Source organism: Canis lupus, chromosome 29 (assembly GCF_048164855.1).
Source record: "Canis lupus baileyi chromosome 29, mCanLup2.hap1, whole genome shotgun sequence".
NCBI classification, from domain to species: Eukaryota; Metazoa; Chordata; class Mammalia; order Carnivora; family Canidae; genus Canis; species Canis lupus.
This window is the reverse complement of record NC_132866.1, coordinates 8,803,074-8,825,331: the sequence shown is the minus strand read 5'-3', so window position 1 is coordinate 8,825,331 and position 22,258 is coordinate 8,803,074. Positions and strand designations below refer to the sequence as shown.

The following is a 22,258-nucleotide window of genomic DNA, read 5'->3' as shown; positions in this document are numbered from 1 at the left end:
AAAAGCACTACAAAAAGCCACAAATCACTGTGAATATCATTTATGTTTTTCTGCATTTAGCCAAAATAGATCGGCACATACGTCTGGCCCAATAGATATTCAGTTAATGAATGTTTTAGGCTAAATGTTATTTTGACAATCTTAATTACATATTAGCCTCCAGCTGGGAGGTTGACTAGTTGACTGACTCTTTTAGCAAGTTCTCCATCCCAAATAGTAGTGTTGGGGTGGAGAGCTCACCCAACTCGTGGGAAATGTGCAGTGTCCCTTGAGAGCAATGATCACTGGGTCTCTACCTGCAGGGGACTGGCCAGAGCTGCGGCTGGTGGACGGCTCAGGTCGATGCTCAGGACGCGTCGAGGTCCTCCACCAGGGAGCCTGGGGTACTGTATGTGATGACCTCTGGGACCTGAACGAAGCTGAGGTCGTGTGCCGACAGCTGGGATGTGGACGAGCCGTGTCTGCCCTGGGGAAGGCCCACTTTGGCCCGGGCTCTGGAAACATCTTCCTGGACAACTTGCAGTGCTCCGGGGTAGAGCGCTACTTGGGCCAGTGTGCCCACTCGGGCTGGTCGGAACACAACTGTGGCCACCATGAGGATGCCAGCGTCATCTGCTCAGGTAGCCTTTCCTCCTTCAGATGCTCATTGCCACCGTCTTCAAGACTACTCTACTAGAATTCAGGGTTGGCCAGGGACAAAGACAGGGCCCTCAAACATGTGGCATTCCATTTTTGCTTTATCTCTTCTAATGTGGTCAAAAATACAAGATTTTAACTGCTAACCTCCCAGAATAAAACATTCCAATTTTCTAATTTGGTAGTAAGGTTGACCAAAGGTAGGCGTGCTTTACTGCAAACTGACATGTGCAAAGAACATGATTGATAAAGGAACCTTGAAGGAGTTTATCCAAGGTCTTTCATTTAGGGGCAGTGAGGAGATGTCAGAGCTGGACAGACTTGAGTCTGGATCCCAGAGCCGATGCTAACACTCAGACTGCATTTAGGCGACTCTTAAACTCCTAGAGCCTCAGTTTCCCTGGAAAACTAGAGTCTGATCACTCTCTTGCTGAAAGGATACAAACTCTTTTGTAAAGCACACCTGACAAAGGGGCTGTATGTTTGGCCATTTTTAGTACTACCTTCCTCACTCAATACCCCAAGGAAATCAGTGAAGTAAAATGGCTCATTTTTTTCTTTAGATTTTATTTACTTATTCATGAGAGACACAGACAGAGAGGCAGAGACACAGGCAGAGGGAGAAGCAGACTCCCTGCGGGGAGCCTGATGCGGGACTCGATCCCAGGACCCTGAGATCATGCCCTGAACCAAAATGTGCCCCAAATGGCTCATTTTAATCGTCTTATGACATTACAATTTTTTCAGATACTCTGGATTTATCCATGTGCAAAAATTAGCAAGGGGTAAGGTACTCACCTCTGGAACGTCTATTAATAACTCTTTCCAATCAGAAGCCTTTGGGTAAACTGACAGCCTAGTCCCTGGTGTGATTGGAAAGGTTACTAACTATAACTCGAAGTGGTGCTTGTGACCTGGAGTCGCCCACGTGAGAAGCAGCTGGGTTAGATGGCTCTTTAACCTGGGGTGATACTTAGAGGTCTTCCTCTCTCTGTTTGCTTTGTGGCATCTCATTAGACGTGGCGTGTCTGATCTTGTCGCCACAGCCTCTTTGGCCGCGTGTTATTCCCGTTCCCATGCTCTGGGGGATGGTTGTCTACCTCTGAGCTGCCCCCAAGAACTCCCCATCTGCCACAAAATCAGCAGTTCAAGTCATGTACCCTACATGTGCCCTTCATCATGGATGGTTTCCTGCCGGTGCAGGTGCAGGCCAACAGCCAGAGAGCGGCGCTCATTTACACCCATGGGTGAATCTGGGCCTCCCAGGGCTATGTTATTTAGCAGGACTAATCCTTCCCATATGGGATTAATAAACATTTGCAAGGATGTAGTTAAGACCTTTGTTTTCAGTTGTCGAAGGCAGGATTTCTGGAACATACTGATGTATTTATTCTTCCTATAAACAGATGCTGAAGAATCACTCATTAATAGTCCAGGTAGGTCACACTCTATCTTGATGGGACTCAAATATTGGCTCTCCCTGATTTTTCTGTGGACTCTTTCTTTTCTTCTAGCTGTTAAGTTCACTCTCTGTCTGAACTGTGGAGGTTTTCACACCACTGGGATGCCGATGGAAGGATTACTCTTGATTTTTCCACATGTAGTGATGGCTCTGTGTGTGTGTGTGTGTGTGTGTGTGTGTGTGTGTGTGTCCATATTTTTTAGAGATGTAGACATGAGGAAATGGCATTTCAGGGTCTTTTTCCATATGCTTTTCTCTCTCCCCACCTCCTCCCGGGCCCACTCCTCACTGTTTTAAGAGGATTCCGCCCAGGTGCCCCCTTTACCTGGCCATAACACAGCACCTGTTCTTCCCCTTCACTGCTTGGAATAACGCATTGCCCCAGGATCTGCATTTGATTAAAGGATGCTAGGCACCCCGAAGGCAGGAACCATATCTCTTTGGTCCCCAGCAGTATCATCAGTGCCTAACAGGAAAGACAATCAATAAATTCCTCTGAAGTGAGATTGAACGGCTGAAGACCCCACAACCTGCAGCTCAGGAACACACGAGAAACATGAAGAACAGGCCCCAGGGCTCAAGCCCAGGCATGTCCCTCCGCAAACTCCTAGTCCTGCTGCCTCTGAGGCCTGGTGCTGGTGCGCCCCAGGAGGGTCATTTGGGGACTCACACACTCACCCTGTCTCTGTCTGCAGGGGACTGGCCGGAGCTGCGGCTGGTGGGCGGCTCAGGTCGATGCTCAGGACGCGTCGAGGTCCTCTACCAGGGGGTCTGGGGCACCGTGTGTGATGACCTCTGGGACCGACACGAAGCCGAGGTCGTGTGCCGACAGCTGGGGTGTGGACGAGCCGTGTCTGCCCTGGGGAAGGCCCACTTCGGCCCGGGCTCTGGAAACATCTTCCTGGACAACCTGCAGTGCTTGGGGATGGAGCACTACCTGGGCCAGTGTGCCCACTCAGGCTGGTCGGAGCACAACTGCGACCACCATGAAGATGCCGGAGTCATCTGCTCAGGTAGCCTCTTCCCTCTTGGGCAATAATTTCTAATATTGTGATTGAAGATATTTTGAAAGTATTCATCCCACATGGAATGTATCCATCCGCCCATTCACTCCTTCTTTCATAAAACAGTCCTTGAGCATCTGCTCTGCACCAAGCCTGGGACACAGACACCCACCCTTGGTTAGCACGAGGTTGCACACAGGAGATCTTGCAGGTTCATGTACACCAGCACCGCCCGAGGCATTACAATGTGGAATCCAGGGCCCTGGCCCCAGAGACCACAACTAACTAGCTTGGGCAGGGCTGCTGGAATCTGCATTTTCACGAGTAGTCTGGGTGATTCAGCAAAAGAGGGGCCATAAGTAATCCTTCACTGCCTGCCATGAGGCAGAGATGACACTGCTGCTGTGCCCTGCCCCCAAGCCCAGGGACCCTGCAAGAGGAAGGCAGAGGAGGGCTGAGTCCTTTCTCCTCACTCCCCACCTGCCCCTTCTCCCCTCCATCTGCCACCTGCACCCTCGTTACCTGGCCCCCTCCATGCTTTGGGTTCACTAAAGAGAGTAACCTATTGCCTTTCTTTATGCATTCAGATGCAGAAGAACTGCCTCCTCCCACACCTCAAGGTATGTCCACATTTTGTTCTAGTCCAGACAACTTTCTAATAATAGTATCAAAAATATTTGTGGATGCTAAGAAATAGGCACTGTTTTGCAAGTACTTTTCCAGCTAGGTAAACAGAGACAAGAAAAAGTAAGTAATGCACCCAGGGCTAGCCAGTGGATTTGCACCCACGCTTGTCAGTGCTCCTGGCCACCAGGCTCATTTACCACATCCTTCCATCGGCCCCGGCTGTATGAAGACAAGGCAAAATTAGCACAAAAAAGGGGAGACATTTCACTCAGATTGTCACTAATCCTGCAAAAAGGTACCCAGAGCTTGTCTGGAGAGTAGAAGACTGCTGCACTCACATGCCCTGTGCTTGGAGTAGACGGTTAGTCGGCTCAGCCAGAGCCCTCTTCATCTCCAGGTGGTCTCGGGACCTCTTCACTTGATCTCTCGATTAGCAAGCTAATCAGACTTTTTACAGGGTGGTTCAGGGGGCCACGAGCAAGCCAGTATTCCCAGGGACAGAAGTGGAAGCTTCCAGTCTCTTAAGGCAAAGTGTCACTTCCATCATATTCTGTTGGTCAAAACAAAGGCCACCCAGGTTCGAGCGAGGAGACCTAGATCCCACTTCATGACAGAAGGCATATCCAAGAATGTATGGCCTTCTTCAATGTGCCGCAGGACAGCAGAAATATTCACTTAGCACCTTCAGACCTTTCTTAGTTGGCACTAAGTACACTGACATTTCAGAGAAAACCTTTTATATTTCACAAACTTGTAGATGAAACTTAGTATTTTTCTCCTGGATGTCAGCATTATCTCCCTTTTCTTTTTCCTTCTAGGTCTTTCCACAGCTTCTCAGGATCATATAACAGGTAGTCACTTGTTTAAAATTGAGAATGTAACTCCACAGTTACAGATGCTGCAGAGGCTAGGTAGTTTGCTCAGGACGTGGCACAAAGACGCTGGCACAGCATGGGTGAAGGGCTACTTGTCTACTACCCATGCCAGTCTTGTCTTGGCCCCTTTCATGAGAACACCATGGGAGTCAGGACCCCAGCCCATGGAGCCCCTCAGTCCCCACTGTAACCTCACCAAGGAGCATCCATTTGCACTGCTAAGGCCTGTAAATACTGACTTTTTAACCAATGGGGCAGGTTGGGAAGGGGGTATGTGGATCTGCCCAAGTCAGAGTAGATGGGAGGGTGACAAGAGACTTGAAGAGAATGTGGCTCATCCGGCCAGTGGTGCCCAGCCTGCCTTCTCTGGGTACAATCCTGTAGGGGGCACCCATGACGGGCACCAGCTCATGTGCAGAGGTTTCAAGAAATCTAGTCCCAGAGTTTTCATGTCTGTCTGACCTGACCCAGTTGTAACTACAGCACAAGCAACAGGATAGCTCTGAGATGACTGGGCGCGCCCCTACTTCCCGCCGTCTGTCACAGGGAAGACCAAGAATCTTGGAATTCTGGGAGCATGACAAGTTAGGCAGGCAAAGACAGAAAGGAGAAAATTAAACAACTTGGTAATTTAGGGACCAGGTCAACAACTCATGTTACATTTTCAAATTTCCTCTAAAATAATTTGATGATTTTAAGATTTGCACTTTTTTGTGTGGCGTGCTGCTTTAGGCGTATGTGTATATATGCAAGTGTACGATGTATATGAATATGACATAAAAATATAATGAAGAATTGGATTTCACTTGTGTAACTCTCATAAATCCAAAGACCTGTAAGTTCTAGTCTCAGTAGATACAGTTAGAGGAAACACAATCTACCCCAACAAGGTGGTGAAAAAGTACTTAAGAGGAGGTGAGGTGCCAGTCATGGTGCCAACATCCTTCAATGGTGGCCAACATCTTCTCTCCAGCTCATCAGACCCCAACGTTGCCCTGGAGACTCTTGTTCCCCAAACCTTCCCAAACTACTCACACCTTACCCAGGCCTAACAGCCTCTGCCCCCTGACCCCCTCCTTCCCAACCACTCTCCCCCCAAGCAAGAATCCTTCAGCCTTAGAAGAAAGAGGAGAGAGTGAACAGACCTGGTATTTTCATTAGCAGACAGTAAGGGGAGAGGAAAAGGCCGGGAACTCCCACATATTAGTACTTTTGCCCCATCAGGTTGCAATGGAATGTACTTTCCTTCCCTGGATATGTTTAAACTAAAGATCTGTGTAGACAGCCTGGGTGTGGGTCCCCCACCGCACTCCCAGGTGGACCACACTGCCTGACTCCAGCAGACACCGGGTACCAAGGGGTCGTTAGTAGGGTCACCCCATGGACGCATGCTGACATCCTCTTTCTTGTGGCTTCAGGAGGAAGTAGCTCCTGCGGAGGGGTGATGTCCGGTCCCTCCGGCTCCTTTTCCAGCCCGCTGTACCCAGAAAGCTACCCCACGGATGTCCAGTGTGTTTGGGAGATTCACGTGGAGAAAAAGTTTCGCATTGAACTCCTGATTCCAACTCTGAAGTAAGAAAACAACTTGTTAAGAGGAGAGTCTTTCTAGATAAGAATGGTGGTTTGTGGAATCAGAATAAAGTTTTGTTTTTTTTGTTTTTTGTTTTTTTAAGCAGGAAACATTTGGGGATGGGGGTGGGGGACAAAAGAACACAAAATGCTTCCCAATCTGAAGGTCAAATTAATTCTGTCGTGCTCTCCAATGAGTTACTGCTAGTTCACAGAACTGAATAAGAGGTTTATTAACTTATTCAACTCAACCTTATTATGATAGCTTTTCTTTTTTTTTTTTTTTTTTTTTTTTCTTTTCTAAAAATGTCACCCAAATCCTCCTTGCCAGCTTTGCCTTTGTTTGGGTCTCGATACTTACCACTTAGATTTTCTTTTTCCTTTATCTAAATTTTAAACAAACAGGAGGGGGCTTTCCAGGCGCACACATGAGCCACCTCCTCCAGCCCAGGCCCTGGGTCCTCCCAATGTTGCCTGTAAGTGAACGGAGCCAGGGGACGCATGGCCTCATCGCTGGCACGTACGGAATACATTTCTCTAAGGCACTGATGTTTTTCTATCTCCATGGCATGAAATAACAGCTGGCATTTAAGTGTTGGCTGTGTATCCAGGCTCCACTCCATGTATTTTGTCTGCTTTGCTGTAGTGCAGCATTGGTACAACCCTAAGATATATGTATGCCCTTGTCATCTCCCCTAGAGGTGAGGAACCTGAGGCTCAGAGAGGTTAGCTAACTTGCCCCAGGTTAACCAGCAAAGGTCTGTCTGACGTCAAAGCTCCAGCTCTTCTCCAACATGTGATTCTGTGGGAAGACTCTGCGAAAAGCCTTTCTTGCTATGCAGGACACACATCATGCTGCAAACACAGCAACGCTGTGAAATGCTACACACACTGAATTACTGCTCAGTCCATGGAATCAGGCATGCCTTATGCCAAAGAGTATCCTAGAAACATGTTGTCCATGTTGACTAAAGCCCTAAGGACACAGAGAGCCCACAATGAAGTGAGAACCTTGAACCCACCCCTCCAAAGTCCATCCTCTTATAGGTAACCTGTTCTAAAATGAGCCTCACGTACATCCTCGTGAGTGACCGCAACGTGCAGATACTCTCTGCACTGATGTTTTTATTTTAAAGTCGAGTTTTTTCTCCCCAAGAATTTGAGTATGGAGAATGGTGTGAAAAACAGAGGTAGGAAAATCTGGCCGTGATGCTGATTACATGCTGATCATCAGGGTGTTGGTCTGGTAAGAATTCACCTGCGGTGAACACTAGCATTTCTAATGTTCCATTGTAGATGGCGATTTGGCCAGAGCTTTAGTGATTTTTAAATTTCTGTTACTAAGTGGTAACCATAAGCCTCCCACAATCCTCAGATAAAATAAGACTTCTATAATAAGGCATCTATAAAAGTCAACTGATGCTTTATGTACCAACATGCAGTTTAAAGTAAATCCAAATATTTAATCCTATGATTGTCATACTTTTTAAAGTTTTAAGATCTAGGAAGTTTGAAGCCATCACTAACCCTCCACTTCGATGCCCCCAGCCTGGAGGATATCCTTGGATGCCCTTACGACTCCATTGAAATCTTCGACGGCCCCAGGATTGCCTCGCTGTCCATGGGGAAGTTCTGTGCCTCGGTAGCTGTGATATTTTTCTCCTCTTCAGACATCATGACTGTGGTGTTCCGAAGTGATTCTATGATCACCAACACTGGCTTTTATGCTCGATTCAACGTAATTCCACAGGGTGAAGGAGAGCCAGGTAGGAAGTTTCAACTAGGTTTTTGGTCTTCAAAAGACAGAGCAGTTTCCTAACTTGAGCGACTCCCCTATTTGCCAAGGCCTGGGATTCGGTTTTTAAAGCACCCCATAAGTGGCCCCATAAGCCTTGCTGTGTAGCTATTAGATTTTCCCACTAAAAGCACCACATGGGCAATTGAAACAAGGCAATGATGTGCAGTTGAAATGACAAGATGACTTGGGGGTCGGTAGTGGTAGCGCCTGGGAAGACAGGGCCTGGGGGTTGGAAGAGGATGGCTGGGTGGGGTGGGTGCTCCTGCAGATTGAGCAGGAATGGAAGCCTTGCTTAGGGGACATGTGATGGATGACAGTGAAGGCAGAGAGAATAGCAAATACAAAGGCTCTTGGGGACATGCTAGAGAAACAGAAACACAGGTGACCATGGCAGAGCTTGTGCACTCGGCAAGGGAAGGTCTCCAGGAGACAGCACGCCATTCCAGCTGGCTGCCAACCGTCGGCCCAGAAATAGCCAACCCCATTGGGCTTTATGAAGTCACAGACACCCTGGTGGCTCAAGTGCCTTCAGGGGATTAAATCTACACTTACCCAAGTCATGTCCAAAAACACAGTTGGGGACCCTTTCTCCCAGGATCCCAGTATTGTGTCATAGACCCACATAGCAAGACCTGCAGAAGCCAGGGTGTGCGGGTGCTGAGCACTATGCTTTGTAGTCACACTCGCACATAGTCGTCACCCCTCTGGGATCGCCCTCGGAGATGCATGTTGCTCGAGTCCCCATTTCAGATGAGGAAACTGAGGCCTAGGGATACTAAGCAACTTGTCAATGGTTACGCAACTAGAGAGCAGTAGAGCTGGATTCAAACCCTTCTCCGTCTCGCCCTTCTGCCTATAAGCCCCATTACTGAATCAAGACAGCCTGACGCTTGGTTCTTGCACTTATCTGCCTTGGCCACAAAGGCAGGAGCTGGAAATCCTTCCTACTTAAAATTTCCCAAGCCCCAAAATAAAACCCTGCTCTATTTAGAAAATGGACCGGAGCTGCGGCTGGTGGGTGGATCTGGACGGTGCTCAGGACGCGTGGAGGTCCTCCACGAGGGGGCCTGGGGCACCGTGTGTGATGACCTCTGGGACCTGAACGAAGCCCAGGTGGTGTGCCGACAGCTGGGGTGCGGACGGGCCATTGCAGCCCCTGGAAAGGCCCACTTCGGCCCGGGCTCCGGAAGCATCCTCCTGGATAACATTCAGTGTTCGGGAAACGAGAACCACCTTGGTCAGTGCCCCAGCTCCGGCTGGTCGGACCATAACTGTGGCCACCATGAGGACGCAGGTGTCATCTGCTCAGGTAAGCCTCTCCTTCCATGGCAGGTTTTTTCTCACCTTTCGACTGGCAACATTTGAGTGATGGGTGGAGGGGGTGCCCAGAGCAGGGCCAGGGAAGGTGAGGACAGACGGTGGCCCGACATGAGTGTCCCCTCAACCAGGCTGACAAAGAATGCTGACAGCCTGACTCCACCTTAAAGAAATGCACGCCAGAGCCACACACTTGCCAGGTCCTTTATACTCTGCAATCTCTCCGAGGTCTGAGCTACTTTTCCAGAATCTAACACGCCCTTGTTCTAGGCTATGTGACACGAAGCTTACCTGCTTGAGACCTGCCCACACGAGGAAACCACCACCTGTCCTCATAAAATGTAACTTAGGTTTCCTAAATTTACCTTTCTTTTTTTAATTCATGCAGATGCTGGGGCCTGGGCTCCAGATGTGACCCCTGCATCCCCAGGTAAGTCCAACACTGTGAACCTCCAATATCTCTGCAGAGTGGATAAGAAATGTAATCTGTCTTGACCTAGACACTGGTGGACAGTGACCTAGACTATGATCATCCAGGGAGCTTTGAAATCCCTGATGCCCCGGCTGTACCCAGACCAGTCACATCAGAATCTCTGGGCTCACACCAGGTCATCGGTAATACTTAAGATCTCTTGTATGATCCCAGCATGCAGCAAGTAGAGATCCAGCGGCTCGGACAGTAAGCTAAGAGCCACATTTCCCCAATGAGATGGCATCCAAAACTCCCCTCTGGACAGTGGAGCAAGGAAAGGCAGGAGGGGGAAGGGGGAAGAAGTTCCATCACCATGGCTGAGAAGAGGGTCAGGATGGAGAGGAGAGAACGTAGGAAGGTTTGCCTCCTGGGAACATGTGTTGGTAAATGAAAGTGTGGGAGAAAACACAGATGTGTCAATGCCATAGTCTCCCAGTGGGTCAAGAACAGGCTGAGCGTGAGAAGTGAAGCCATTTGGGGCTACCCTGGGGGGGGCCTTCTGACTTTGCCAACAAAGCAAGAATAGAGACAGGGTACATGTTGTTCTGGTAACCTACCCAGAGTCAGTGTGTCAGTGACCTCCAAATTCAGGGCTTCAGTGATATCTGAGCACGTGTGGTCCTGCCTCCTGCAGCTGCCTACCTACCTCTCCAGGACAGGCTCTCAGCTGCCCACTTCCCTGCCCACTGGCACCCTGGGCCCCGCCCAGCCTCCTCCCAACCCTGCACGGTGACTACCTCCACCCTCTGCCTTCAGTGGGGGTCTTGGTGTGGAGAAGGTCAAGGCTGAGGGGCACCCTGTAGTGCTTGGGGGCTGGGCAAGGTGGCTGGCAGCCTGTCCTTACCTGGGGCTGGCACCACCGTGGCACATTTGGAGGGACACTTGGTGGGGACCTCTTGCCCACTTCGGTCCAGATCCCAAGGGCATCCCAGGTAGAAGCCACCACCTCCTGCAGGCTGCCCACCTGGTGTGGGATGCAGAAGTGAAAGGGCAATTGATTTCCCCACCTCTGACTGAGACCCCACATTTTCATTTTGCACTGGGGACCACAAAGCATGCAGCAGCCCTGGAGGGGAAGCAGAGCCCACAGAACCGTTTCTCAGGGACTGTCAAGGAGCTGCCTCCCTTCGGTGCCCTCTGGCCTTTCTTTCCTTCCCCAGTGAGGAGTCTCCCCTCGCCTGGAGCCAGAGAGGAGGAAGGAGTAGGGAGGACATGGCTTTCAGTCCATCAGACGGCTCTGTGCCACATCCACTTGCGATCTAGAGCTGCAAACTTCCAAAGACTTTTCTTTCTTTTCTCTCTGCTACCATATTCCTTTTCTGAGGCAGGGATGCATAGCTGACTAAGAGAACGCATCAGGGAATAAAAGACATTATGGGGGAAAATGAAACCCTTTATGTCCAAAGAGTATCCACCCATAGGTGAACCACTTCTCGATAAAGCATTATAGATTGGTGGGGACACACACACACAAAATAAGGCATTGGCCACTCAATCCTCTAAGGGAAACACTGCATATCAAACATTTTAACAAAAAGGAATAGCTTCTTTTTTAAAAGATTCGTTTGTTTATTTGGCGGGGATGGGGAGAGAGTGCAAGCGAGTGGAGGGGCAGAGGGAGAGAGGATCTCAAGCAAACTCTACACTGAATGCAGAGCCAGACGTGGGCTCAATCTCGCAGAAACCAAAGCCAAAAGGACACAGGAAAGGAGGAAGCTCCCCACTGAGACCCGTCGACTTCAGTGGAACACTCGTCCCACCTGTCTTTCCCCGCCCAGGCTCTCACAGGTCTGGTTTTCGTCCTTGTGCCCTTCAGCACGGTCTGCAGTGGCATGCTCGTAAACCCGGTGACGTTACTGTGGGCGATGCCTCGTGACTGATCCATCTCAGGACAGGCCTGGCGTCGGCGGACCCCAACACAGAAAAGAAAAGAAGTCACGTAGCTGTGCATAGTCTGAGATTTCTGGGTGAATCACTGAGGGAAGGGGAGAGACCGCACCCCACATTAGGATGGAAAAAAAAAATGAGTGAGCCCACACCATGTCTCAAGACTCGAGTGTAGGAACAGATTCACTCCTTTGTATGTAAATATATGATGCTTTGGTCCTGCCGAGCTCTTTTCTGATTTTCTTTGGTTTTGGTTTTTGCAGCTCCCATCCCTCAAGGGCCTACGCCGCCACAAGGTAACTCACTTTCATTGTAAGTATGACCTGGAAAGGATGGAATCACTCTGGTAATTCATGAAAGCAGAATTGATGTCACTGCCCTGGCTGCCTGAGGGGAAAGAATAGGTGGGATGGAGCCCTCATAGATGGATGGACTGTCTCCATCTGAATTGAGCTGGTTTGCATGACAGGAAGCTGGGCAGAGCATTAGTGAGATATCTGCTGGACACCCCACAGCTGCCACGACATGGCCCATCCCATTTCCAGTCTCACCTGCAACCTTAGGGTCCTGCCCCAGTACCAGTCACACATCTTTTCTTCCCCTCATTCCCTCTAAGGGTGCAATCACACACCAGCCAAGCTACAACTATGTCTACACTACTATGATCCCTTCCCATTCTGTGATTCCCTGTTTTTGTTTTTGTTTTTGTTTATTTATGATAGTCACAGAGAGAGAAGAGAGAGAGGCAGAGACACAGGCAGAGGGAGAAGCAGGCAGAGGGAGAAGCAGGCTCCATGAGGTGGGAGCCTGACGTGGGACTCGATCCCAGGTCTCCAGGATTGCGCTCTGAGCCAAAGGCAGGCGCCAAACCGCTGCACCACCCAGGGATCCCTGTGATTCCCTGTTGAGCTTGGTGGAATTCTGGATTCTACTCCTGGGAACATGCAAGGTGCATGCCTGCAGAAGCCAACCAGTGGTCTCTTGTCTACCCACAGGAGGAAGTAACTCTTGTGGGGGAGTACTTTCAGGCCTCCTGGGCTCCTTCTCCAGTCCTTGGTATCCAACGAACTACCCCACTGATGTGGAGTGTGTCTGGATGATACAAGTGGCTGAGAAGTTCCACATAGAACTGGTGATCCCAAGCCTGAAGTAAGCACCTTTGTCTTTTTCTACTTCAAAGGCCAGACTGGACTTAAATCCACCTCCTCAAGGAGGGGTCCTTTCCACGAATCTGGTCAACGTGACAGCTATAACCAAAATATCATAAACTGGGTAGCTAATAAAGAACAGAGAGTTATTTCACAGTCTTGGAGGCTGTCCAAGATCAATATAAAGTCCAAGATCAATATTCAGTGCCTGGTGTGGGCCCACTTCCCGGCTCATAGATGGTCATATTTTTACCATAGCCTCACCTGGTAGAAGAGACAAGGGGGCTTTTGCAGGACTCTTTGCAAGGCCACTGATCCCATCGTGAAGGTTCTGCCCTCATGACCTAATCACTTCCCAAAGACCCCACCTCCTAATACCATCCCTTTGGGGGTTAGGTTTCAACATACGAATTTTGAGAGGACACAAACTTTCAGCCCACAGCACCTTGTGACACATCCTTTCACATTTTAGGTGAAAACTAGTCTGGTCATCTGAGCTTAAGAGACTTATAATCATTGAGCTCGACTTCCTATGCAATTAGAGAATAACACAAATACTCCGTGAGCATCCCTGACACCGGGCCACCGAGGGGGCCTCAGCTGGGGTCACACACACAATGACCTCACCCCTCCACTCTCAGCCACCTCCATCCAGGACACTGCTTCTTCCGTGGGCTGAACCCAACCTGGTTCTTCCTCATTCTCATTTTCTCATCTCCATTCTTCCCTCTGATGCTACAGAAAACAAATCTGCTTCCTTTTCCCTCCAAGAATGTCTCTCATGCCCCAACTAAGAGTTTTCTTCCACATATTTAACAGCCACTGTTCATTCATTCCTACTTCTTTCTCTACTCATACCCATTTTTAAAGGACCTTATTTTAATGCATATTTATGCGTGTATATATATACATATTCATATACATATATGTATACCTGAATCACTTTTTTTATAGCCTTCTTTTTTTTTTAAAGATTTTATTTATTTATTCATGAGAGACAGAGAGAGAGAGGCAGAGACACAGGCAGAGGGAGAAGCAGGCTCCATGCAGGGAGCCCGATGTGGGATTCGATCCTGGGACTCCAGGATCATGCCCTGGGCTGAAGGCAGGCACCAAACCGCTGAACCACCCAGGGATTCCCCCTGAGTCACTTTTTAATGAAACTATTGCTTTTCCTGATAATGTTTAACCTGGTTTCATTTTTCTACACTGAGTTCCATCTGGGTCATTCTCTCCTCCTGCCATTGTTCGTTGTTTGCCAGACCTCCACCACCTCTTCCCATTTGTGTTCGTCAGCCTCAGTAGTCAAGGAGCTGAATGGTTAAGTGCTGTCTTCAAAGGGGAAATGGGTCGGCAATGGAGAGAGGGATGGATCCTATTAGTTTTACCTGGTGGCCAAAATGCCTTTCAAATGGGGAGAAATAAACTAAAACCACAGAGTATTGTATACTGTGAGCAAAAGGTAATTTTCATTCATTCATTCCACACCCATGCATTCATTGTAAGGAATATGAGCAGATTCGGTACAATATATTCAAATCTATGCAATTCACAATTCTATGATCCGGGGGCACAGAGTCTCATTTTATCACTTCTGGGAAATTGTTGCTCCAAACACTGTAGTGACCCACTCTCCCTGCATTCTCTAGGTTACTATCCCAACATAAATGTCCTACTATAATTTCAGAATATACAAAGACAGATCTCTGTCCTCATGGAGTTTACACTCTAGATAGAGAGGCAAATAGTACCTGAATAAACCAATAACCAGTAACTCAATGGACAATTTCAATTAGTGATAAGTTGATATGTGCTATGAAGAAAAATATGCACATATGGTAACAGGATAGAGAACAGAGGGGGTGAGGACAGCATTTGGTAGGATGATCAGGGACAGCTTCTCTGACATCCAGATTGGAACCAGGCAGTTTGGGGTATGGAGGGAAGTGTCCTACTCAGCAGGCTCTGGGAGCTTTGACAGCAGGCATCCTTTCCCACTGACCCAGGTCCCATTGAGTGTTTTACTCAATGAGACCCTAGTGGATGTCTGCTCCCACCCCAGGGAGTGGCAGAGTTTGAATAAAGAGTCAGGGGACATTCAGGACACACCTGAGGTAAAGAGAAAGATGGTAGGAAAGATGGAAAGTCAAGATACCAGATGGAGGCCCTGAAGTCGGCAGCTAAGACACAGAGAAACGCTGACTGACCTGGGCCAGTGTCCATAGGGAAAGACAGGAAGGAAAATTCAAGCTATAGGTAAGGGGTCAAGTCCACTAGTGGGACCTGTGGTTGGAAGGCAACAGCAGGGATGATTGCAATTTCTGGCTGGTTATGATGCAAATGATGATTTTATTTAAGGCATTTCTGCAGATTTCCTTGGGAGATTTACTGTGCCTTTACCTCCTCAGATTAGAGGACATCTATGGGTGCCCTTATGACTTTATTGAAGTGTTCGACGGATGGCAAGTTGCCTCACTCTCCGTGGGCAGATTTTGTGCTGGGACAGAGCTCACATTCCTCTCCTCTTCAAACATCATGACCGTGGTGTTCAGAAGTGATGCTATGATCACCAACACAGGGTTTTATGCTCTGTACAATGCCATTCAGCAAGATAAAAGAGAGAATGGTAGGTATCTTGATAGGTACCTTGGAGGGAAATTAGATCTAATTTGTGTCCTTCCCCTTTAAGGGAGGAGATGGTTTCTAAATCTGACCTGTGGAGTCTGCTGTCATTAATGACATCCTGAATGACATCCACTCTGACACTAGCAGCCTCTGGCTGACCCGTCACTTGGCTCTGCCATTTGGCATCATTTTTTTTACCACTGAAACATCCTGGCTAAAGCAACAGATGCTGAATCTCATATCTTACGTTGACTGTGTCTATAGACAGACGACCAAAATGATGGTCTTCCTTTTCCAGAGGAAGGGAGGATGCGGTGGGCGATCCTTCTACAACAAACCTACCTCAAACTGCAACTACCAGCCCACAGGATCCCAGCTGAATTCCATACAAAAACAATCTAGAACATATATACAGACCTTTTAGGTTCTACAGCAGGACATTGGGAACATTCTAGGGCTCTCAATGAATTATGCTTAGGGTGACCATGCAATTTATCCTCCAATCAGGATGTTTTTGAGAGTTTAAAAGGAACTCTAAAATAATTAACAGGTAGATGTGATTTGCAACTATTGTAAAACAGGACTATTCCAGATAAATTGGACATAAAGCCACCTGACCTAGAGTTCGATAGCCTAACATGGAAAAAAATGTGCCCTCGTGCCGGGCATCCTGTAACTGCAGAAGGTCCTACGGTTTTGGAGACAGCACCACAGCTCAGAAGCCCCTGTTTTCCTGTCCCCCAGGTGCGTCCCTGAGACTGGTGAATGGCAGTCACAAGTGTGAGGGCCGGGTGGAGGTCCTCTACAATGGTACCTGGGGCACAGTGTGCGATGACAACTGGGACATGACAGACGCCAAGGTAGTGTGCCAGCAGCTCGGCTGTGGTGAGGCCTTATCAGCCCCAGGTCAAAGCTACTTTGATGGAGGCACTGGCCACATCATGCTGGATGATGTTCAGTGTAAAGGGAATGAAGCCAAGGTGTGGCAATGCACACACAATGGATGGTTCTCCCACAACTGTGGGCACCACAAGGATGCCAGTGTCATCTGCTCAGGTGAGCCCCCATAGGGCACAGCACACATCAGAGCAAGTCTCACCCATTAGCAGACCCTGGAAAGGGAGAAGTCAATGCCAGCAACAGTGACTCAGAAAGGAATCCAGGGCTTCAAGCCATCTTTTTAAGTCAATTTGTTTAAGAGTTGGTTTTCCTTCTGTAAAATGTTTAAGGGTCCCCACCACCATTAAAACTTGTGATAATTAGAGGATTTGTATCATCAGACATCCCATTCCTGGATAGATATGCCATATCTATGGCATATGTTGGGGACAGTCCACTCTCCCCCACAGAGCAATGTTAACTGGCTTCCAAAGAGTGCTTAACGTGTTCCAGGCTCGATGCAAAAACCAGTGCATTCATACTCTCATTTGATCTTCACAATCTCTATTAAGAGAGATTATTACATTCTCATCTTATTCATGAGGACACAGAAGCATATCCAAGATCACACATCATGTGATCCATATTCTGCTAAGTATCACCTCCAAAGTACTGTATAAAAGTCTGAGCTTAAATTAGTTACTAAAGGCTCCTCCAGCCCCATTACTGACCAAAAGTAAATAAATACCATATTTTTTATTTGCCTTCAATTTTAGTATTTCCAGCAATTAGATAAAAAGCAGACAAGCAGAGTGTGCCCCCTCACCTAGGAGGCCCTGATGTAGGCTGCCAATCTTTAACCAACATTGACGGGTTTTGATGCTACACTCCCAACTGCCCATAAAGCATGTGTTTGATCCTTTAAAAAAATATAAAAATAAAGAACACCTGATTTTCTTTTGTGAATCACATGACCATCTTCCTCATTCTTTCTTTTGGTCTTTGAGTAGGTGTTGATGGCAGTCTGAAAGTAGGACCAACAGGTATGGTTGCTCTTCCATACATTTCAACTGCTTAGCTGGCCTCTGAGTGATATATGTGATCCTGGCTCCTCATTAATACTGTAATCAGGGCACAGCTGGTTGACTGCATAAACCTTCTGTTGCTAATGAACAAGAATGACAGATCCCATTAGTGTTGACATATCGGTGGGGCTGGGAGCCTGCAGAGGGCAGGGAGAGAGCTGGAGGGTAGAGTTCAGGTTCACCAGAAACATAGTATCTGGGTCCCAGGGGTGCCATGAGTCAGCACATGCCACGACAGAGGGCTAGCTGCTTGCAGGGATGATCATGCCACAGATGCTGCAGAGAGCAAGGAGATGGGAACCCCAGGTCAGCCCTCAACGAGTTGTATCAAACTACTCCTAGCCACACACTCAGTGTGCAGTCCTCCCAACTCTTAAAGAGCCACTCACCAATGTCCAGTAGGGTACAGAGAAGTCACAGCTTTGAGTGTTACTGTTTTTTAGTATTTTAGGGGAGTATCCTGGATAAAAGTCCTTGCTCACAGTATTTTTTTTTCCTCTGTGTATTTTCACAGACTCAACTGGTGACAACGCAGCTACAGGTATGTCAGCTTCACTTAAACCCTTCGTGTGGTTTTATATTTGCCTGATTTTCACTGTTAGTGCTTCCAGCAGCTAGATGGATGCTCCCTTCCTTTTACACTTAAGAAGCTGCAGCACAGAGAAGACTGTAACTTAAATGTCACACCAAATGCAGGATTTCAGCCTTAAAATGGATGCTTTACATGCCATTGGTGCTGACTTTAGCTGGGATTTGTATATAATACAAGGGATCTTTCATCATGAGTGGTTTTATACCCAGCCAGTGTGACATGGACTGAGAAAGGACACTCAGGCTTGCAATGTCCTTGTATCTTTTCATTAAAACATATGCTCAGACCTCCCTGTGCATATGGGTCCAGAAGCCCTGTCAACCATAAATCACTGTCATTTCTCCTGTAAGCTTGATGGGATAGGTGTAATAGTCTTATCTGACAAAGAACAGCATCAGAAACCCAGAGGAGACCCCCAAAGCCAGCCTCATTACCAGGCAAAGCACCCCTGGAATAAATCTCCCTCACTACCACTCCCTGTGCCCTCTGACCCCTCTGAAGACACAAGCACAGGTCAGTGCTTCTCTCTGACAAGGTTTCTTGGCTGTTTCTTGCAGATGAAAACTTCCATTGTGGCGGCCTGCTCACAAATAATTCAGGCTCCTTCTCCAGTCCTTGGTATCCTAAAAAATACCCTATAAATGTGGTGTGCACCTGGGACATACACGTGGATCCCAGGGCTCATATCAAGCTCACATTTGAAGTGGTGAAGTGAGTAGCTGTTTCCCACGTTGCTCAGTTATAGGCACAGTGACCCTGCCCACCTCCCCTACCCCCACCAATAAAAAATTGAACAAACAAATCAATCAGACCCACCTTCCATAGTTAGTTCTCAAAAGTGAGGAAGGCCTTGGAGGCCTGTTCAGTAACGATCAAAATTTTGAAGGCAAAAGTCTTAATGCAGCTATTCTAGTTCCAGAAAATCAGTCTACTGATAAAGTCTTGTGCACAGGGGATGATGATAGCACTCTTTTTTTTTTTAAGATTTTAAAAAATATTTTATTTATTTTTTCATGAGAGACGGGGGTGGGGTGGGGCAGACACACAAGCAGGGAGAGAAGCAAGCCCCATGCAGGGAGCCTGATGTGGGACTTGATCCCGGGACTCCAGGATCATGTCCTGGGCTGAAGGCAGGTGCTAAACCACTGAACCGCCCAGGGATCCCCAATGGCAGTACTCTTATAGGAGCACTAGATTGGAAACCATCTAAGTGTCCATCAATAGGGGGCCACTTAAACAGGTTTGGGTCCATCACACACCTATGGGGGATTGCCTTGGGATGATCTGCAGAAAAAGCCTCAGACAACAGGCCAGCAGCTGTCATCTGTGCTTAGACTCGATCTGGAAAGAAATAAACCATTTATAGTGACTGTTTCTAAGAAGCTTCTGTGAAGCAAGAGGGACTAGTCAGGGGTAGGAGAAAACTTCACTTTTCACCAAATACCTGTCAATACAATTTAAATTCTGTTCTTTGGGCTTATCATGCATGTTCAGGAAATGCAATTAAATGGAAACTTTATAAACTGAAAGATTTTTATAAACAGGAAGATACATATTGCATGTCAGCAGGGTCCTATTTCCCTCCGAGCTGTGTGAGAAGATGGAAGCTTCAGGTGGCTCTTCCAGAACCTTCCCTTCCTGAACCAATCTGTGCAGTGCTTGGTGGAGGGGAAACCCCAGCGGATGGCATCTGAATGATATCGCTTACTTCACAGGTTGGAGAACTTCTACAGCTGTCCATATGACTTCATTGAAATCTTTGACGGGCCGCAGAATGAATCCTTTTCTCTGGGCAAGTTCTGTTCTGGCACAACCCCAGTATTCACCTCCTCCTCAAATCGCTTGACAGTGGTCTTCCACAGCGATGCTATCGTCACCAACATGGGCTTTTATGCATCCTACAAGTCTTTTGTGCAAGACGAGAACAATACCGGTAGGTCCTTTGGTCATTTTGGCACCAGCCCTGCCTGGTGATGACGGCAACAGTGGGTGGCCAACTATGACCCCCAGGGTGCCAGGGGGTCACCCCATTCCTTCACTTACCCCTGAGATCTGACTGAGGGAAGTGATTGAACACCCAACACGGCTGTGGAGCAGCACATCCATGCACATCTTCTGATACTACAGCTTGTCACACAGCACCCAAGAGGGGTCTCAGGTTAGGGTTAGGGTTAGGGTTCCTGATGCTGTCTCTGAGCCTGTTTCATTCAAAACACATCTGTAGTCTCTTTACCCCTGCTTCCAAATATTGCCCACCCAGAGTGGCCACAACTAGGTCAGCATGCCTGGGGCTGCCCACCTCAACCCAGGGCTCTCGGAGGCCTCCTTTTGCCTCTGTCAAGCAGAAAATCCTGTGTGGGGGAAAGGCTTTTAAAAACAGCTCTCAAAAAGTCACATTGTTGTGAGAGATGGAGCCCAAAGCACCCTTGGCAGCCCACTTTAACCCTCGGTGGCTCCCCACGTCAGACAGAAGAGCCCCCGAAAGCTGGTCAACTCCCAGGAAATGACCAGGTCCTTTCTCGAAGGCAGGGACAAAGGGGAGGGGTGCCCAGAACATGACCCAGGCGTGCCTGCCTTTCCCAGATGTAGCCCTCAGGCTGGCCGGCGGCAGCCACCAGTGTGAGGGCCGCGTGGAGCTGCACTACAACGGCACCTGGGGGACAGTGTGTGACGACAGCTGGGACCTGCGTGATGCCCAGGTGGTGTGCCGGCAGCTGTCCTGTGGCTGGGCGGTGTCGGCCCCCGGCAGGGCGCATTTCCACCAAGGCCTGGGCCCCATTGCCCTGGACGACGTGCAGTGTGTCGGCACGGAAGCCACGCTGTGGCAGTGCCTGCACAGTGACTGGTTCTCCCACAACTGTGGCCACCACGAAGATGCCAGCGTCATCTGCTCAGGTGGGTCTGATTCTGACACAAGCAGGTGGGCGACATGGCATTGCTGACTGTGCTCAGAGCAGGAGGGGATCCCCCTGCATGGTTTCTGCCCACCTACCACCCACACTGAACTCTCCCTAATACTTCCTTTTAGGTGGCCTCTTCTTCTTTCATGTACATGAAATCATTTTACAAGGAAGTTCCATATCCCGCCACACACGGACAGGCGGGATCGCTTACCATAAACAGGCAATCCATACCAATAGACCCAGTGGCAATAAAACAATGTTAAAATGTTAAAAAAAATTAAACAACTATCTAATCTGATCAATTTATGCCTGTTGCATATCTGAAAATATCCTTAACTGGAATGGAACTCAATTTAAAATTTTGAATTATCATGCTATAAAAATATGTAAGTCTTAAAATAGAAGATGCGCCATCTCAAATTATCTAACATCCCACCAGCGATGAGTCATGCCTCTGGGAAATGTCTCTTTGGTTCATCCCACCTGTTGGCCAGTTGACAGAGAGATGGCTCTTAAAGTCACAGAGCTGGGAGCCCAGGTCCCAACCCAGGGCTGCTGTTCTTTCAGTTTTATCCCAGTTGAGTTTCTGCAAATAAATTCAGTACTTAGAGTGAAAAGCCCCCAGTTATCTCTGCATCCTTCTGGGTTTGCCTGAGGAGAGCCAAAGTGGTTTATCGACTAGACCAGGCCACAATGACCAGAGGATGAAAGAGCAAGTAGTGTAGGGGTACTGGAAGCTTCTGAGAGACGAAGAGAGAAGTCAAGGGGCAGAGTCAGTGTTGAAGTAAAGTAGGAGCTGAAGTCAAATGCTGAGTATGACATCTGAGGACAGGGCTGGAGGCCTAAGGAGCATATAGTTCTGTGCTTTGCGAACTGACGTGTACTCTGGGAGGCAAGACCCACATACACAGGAAGAATTACAAAACCAAACTGACTGGAAAGATAGGCACTCCACATAAGGCAACCATCACTGTGGCCACAGTTTGGGGAGGGGGCACGGGTGGGAAAGACATTGGGATGTCCAGCAGCTGGATGGGAATGAACAAGGTGACCCAGGACATCTGGTGGTTGTAATCATGGCGACTCAGGGCCATTCTCATGGGCCCAGATTGGGGGCAGTTTCTCCCCAGAACAACACATGGACCTTTCCATTTCAAATAAGCAGATCAACCTCTTGGGCTTGAGAAGAATGAAAGGACATGACCTACGCTCACTTTTTGATTTATGTCTCTCCTAGCCTCCCTGCCTTCCTCAGCACCATCATCTGCTACGAGTTACCCAACTTCAGGTAATTTCGGTTGTTCTTGATTGAGGAACTGTAACTTCTCTTGGCAAAGTCACCCTAGATAGTAGGGCAATGGTTTAGGGGCCCAATGCCC

At 48.3% G+C, this 22,258-nt stretch overlaps 1 protein-coding gene across 1 annotated transcript in view; it reads left to right on the top strand.

Annotated features, from left to right (window-relative positions):
- LOC140620501 (scavenger receptor cysteine-rich domain-containing protein DMBT1) overlaps nucleotides 1-22,258 on the top strand; it is a 60,020-nt gene that overhangs the window by 11,365 nt on the left and 26,397 nt on the right. Inside the window, exons 7-23 of the mRNA XM_072804707.1 lie at nucleotides 303-620; nucleotides 2,794-3,111; nucleotides 3,690-3,722; nucleotides 6,023-6,176; nucleotides 7,722-7,911; nucleotides 8,788-9,280; nucleotides 9,677-9,718; nucleotides 11,911-11,943; nucleotides 12,643-12,796; nucleotides 15,204-15,421; nucleotides 16,165-16,476; nucleotides 17,310-17,342; nucleotides 17,899-17,925; nucleotides 18,534-18,687; nucleotides 19,692-19,909; nucleotides 20,560-20,871; nucleotides 22,117-22,167. Coding sequence (XP_072660808.1) covers nucleotides 303-620; nucleotides 2,794-3,111; nucleotides 3,690-3,722; nucleotides 6,023-6,176; nucleotides 7,722-7,911; nucleotides 8,788-9,280; nucleotides 9,677-9,718; nucleotides 11,911-11,943; nucleotides 12,643-12,796; nucleotides 15,204-15,421; nucleotides 16,165-16,476; nucleotides 17,310-17,342; nucleotides 17,899-17,925; nucleotides 18,534-18,687; nucleotides 19,692-19,909; nucleotides 20,560-20,871; nucleotides 22,117-22,167 — 3,060 coding nt within the window. The remainder of the gene's footprint in view (nucleotides 1-302; nucleotides 621-2,793; nucleotides 3,112-3,689; nucleotides 3,723-6,022; nucleotides 6,177-7,721; nucleotides 7,912-8,787; nucleotides 9,281-9,676; nucleotides 9,719-11,910; nucleotides 11,944-12,642; nucleotides 12,797-15,203; nucleotides 15,422-16,164; nucleotides 16,477-17,309; nucleotides 17,343-17,898; nucleotides 17,926-18,533; nucleotides 18,688-19,691; nucleotides 19,910-20,559; nucleotides 20,872-22,116; nucleotides 22,168-22,258) is intronic.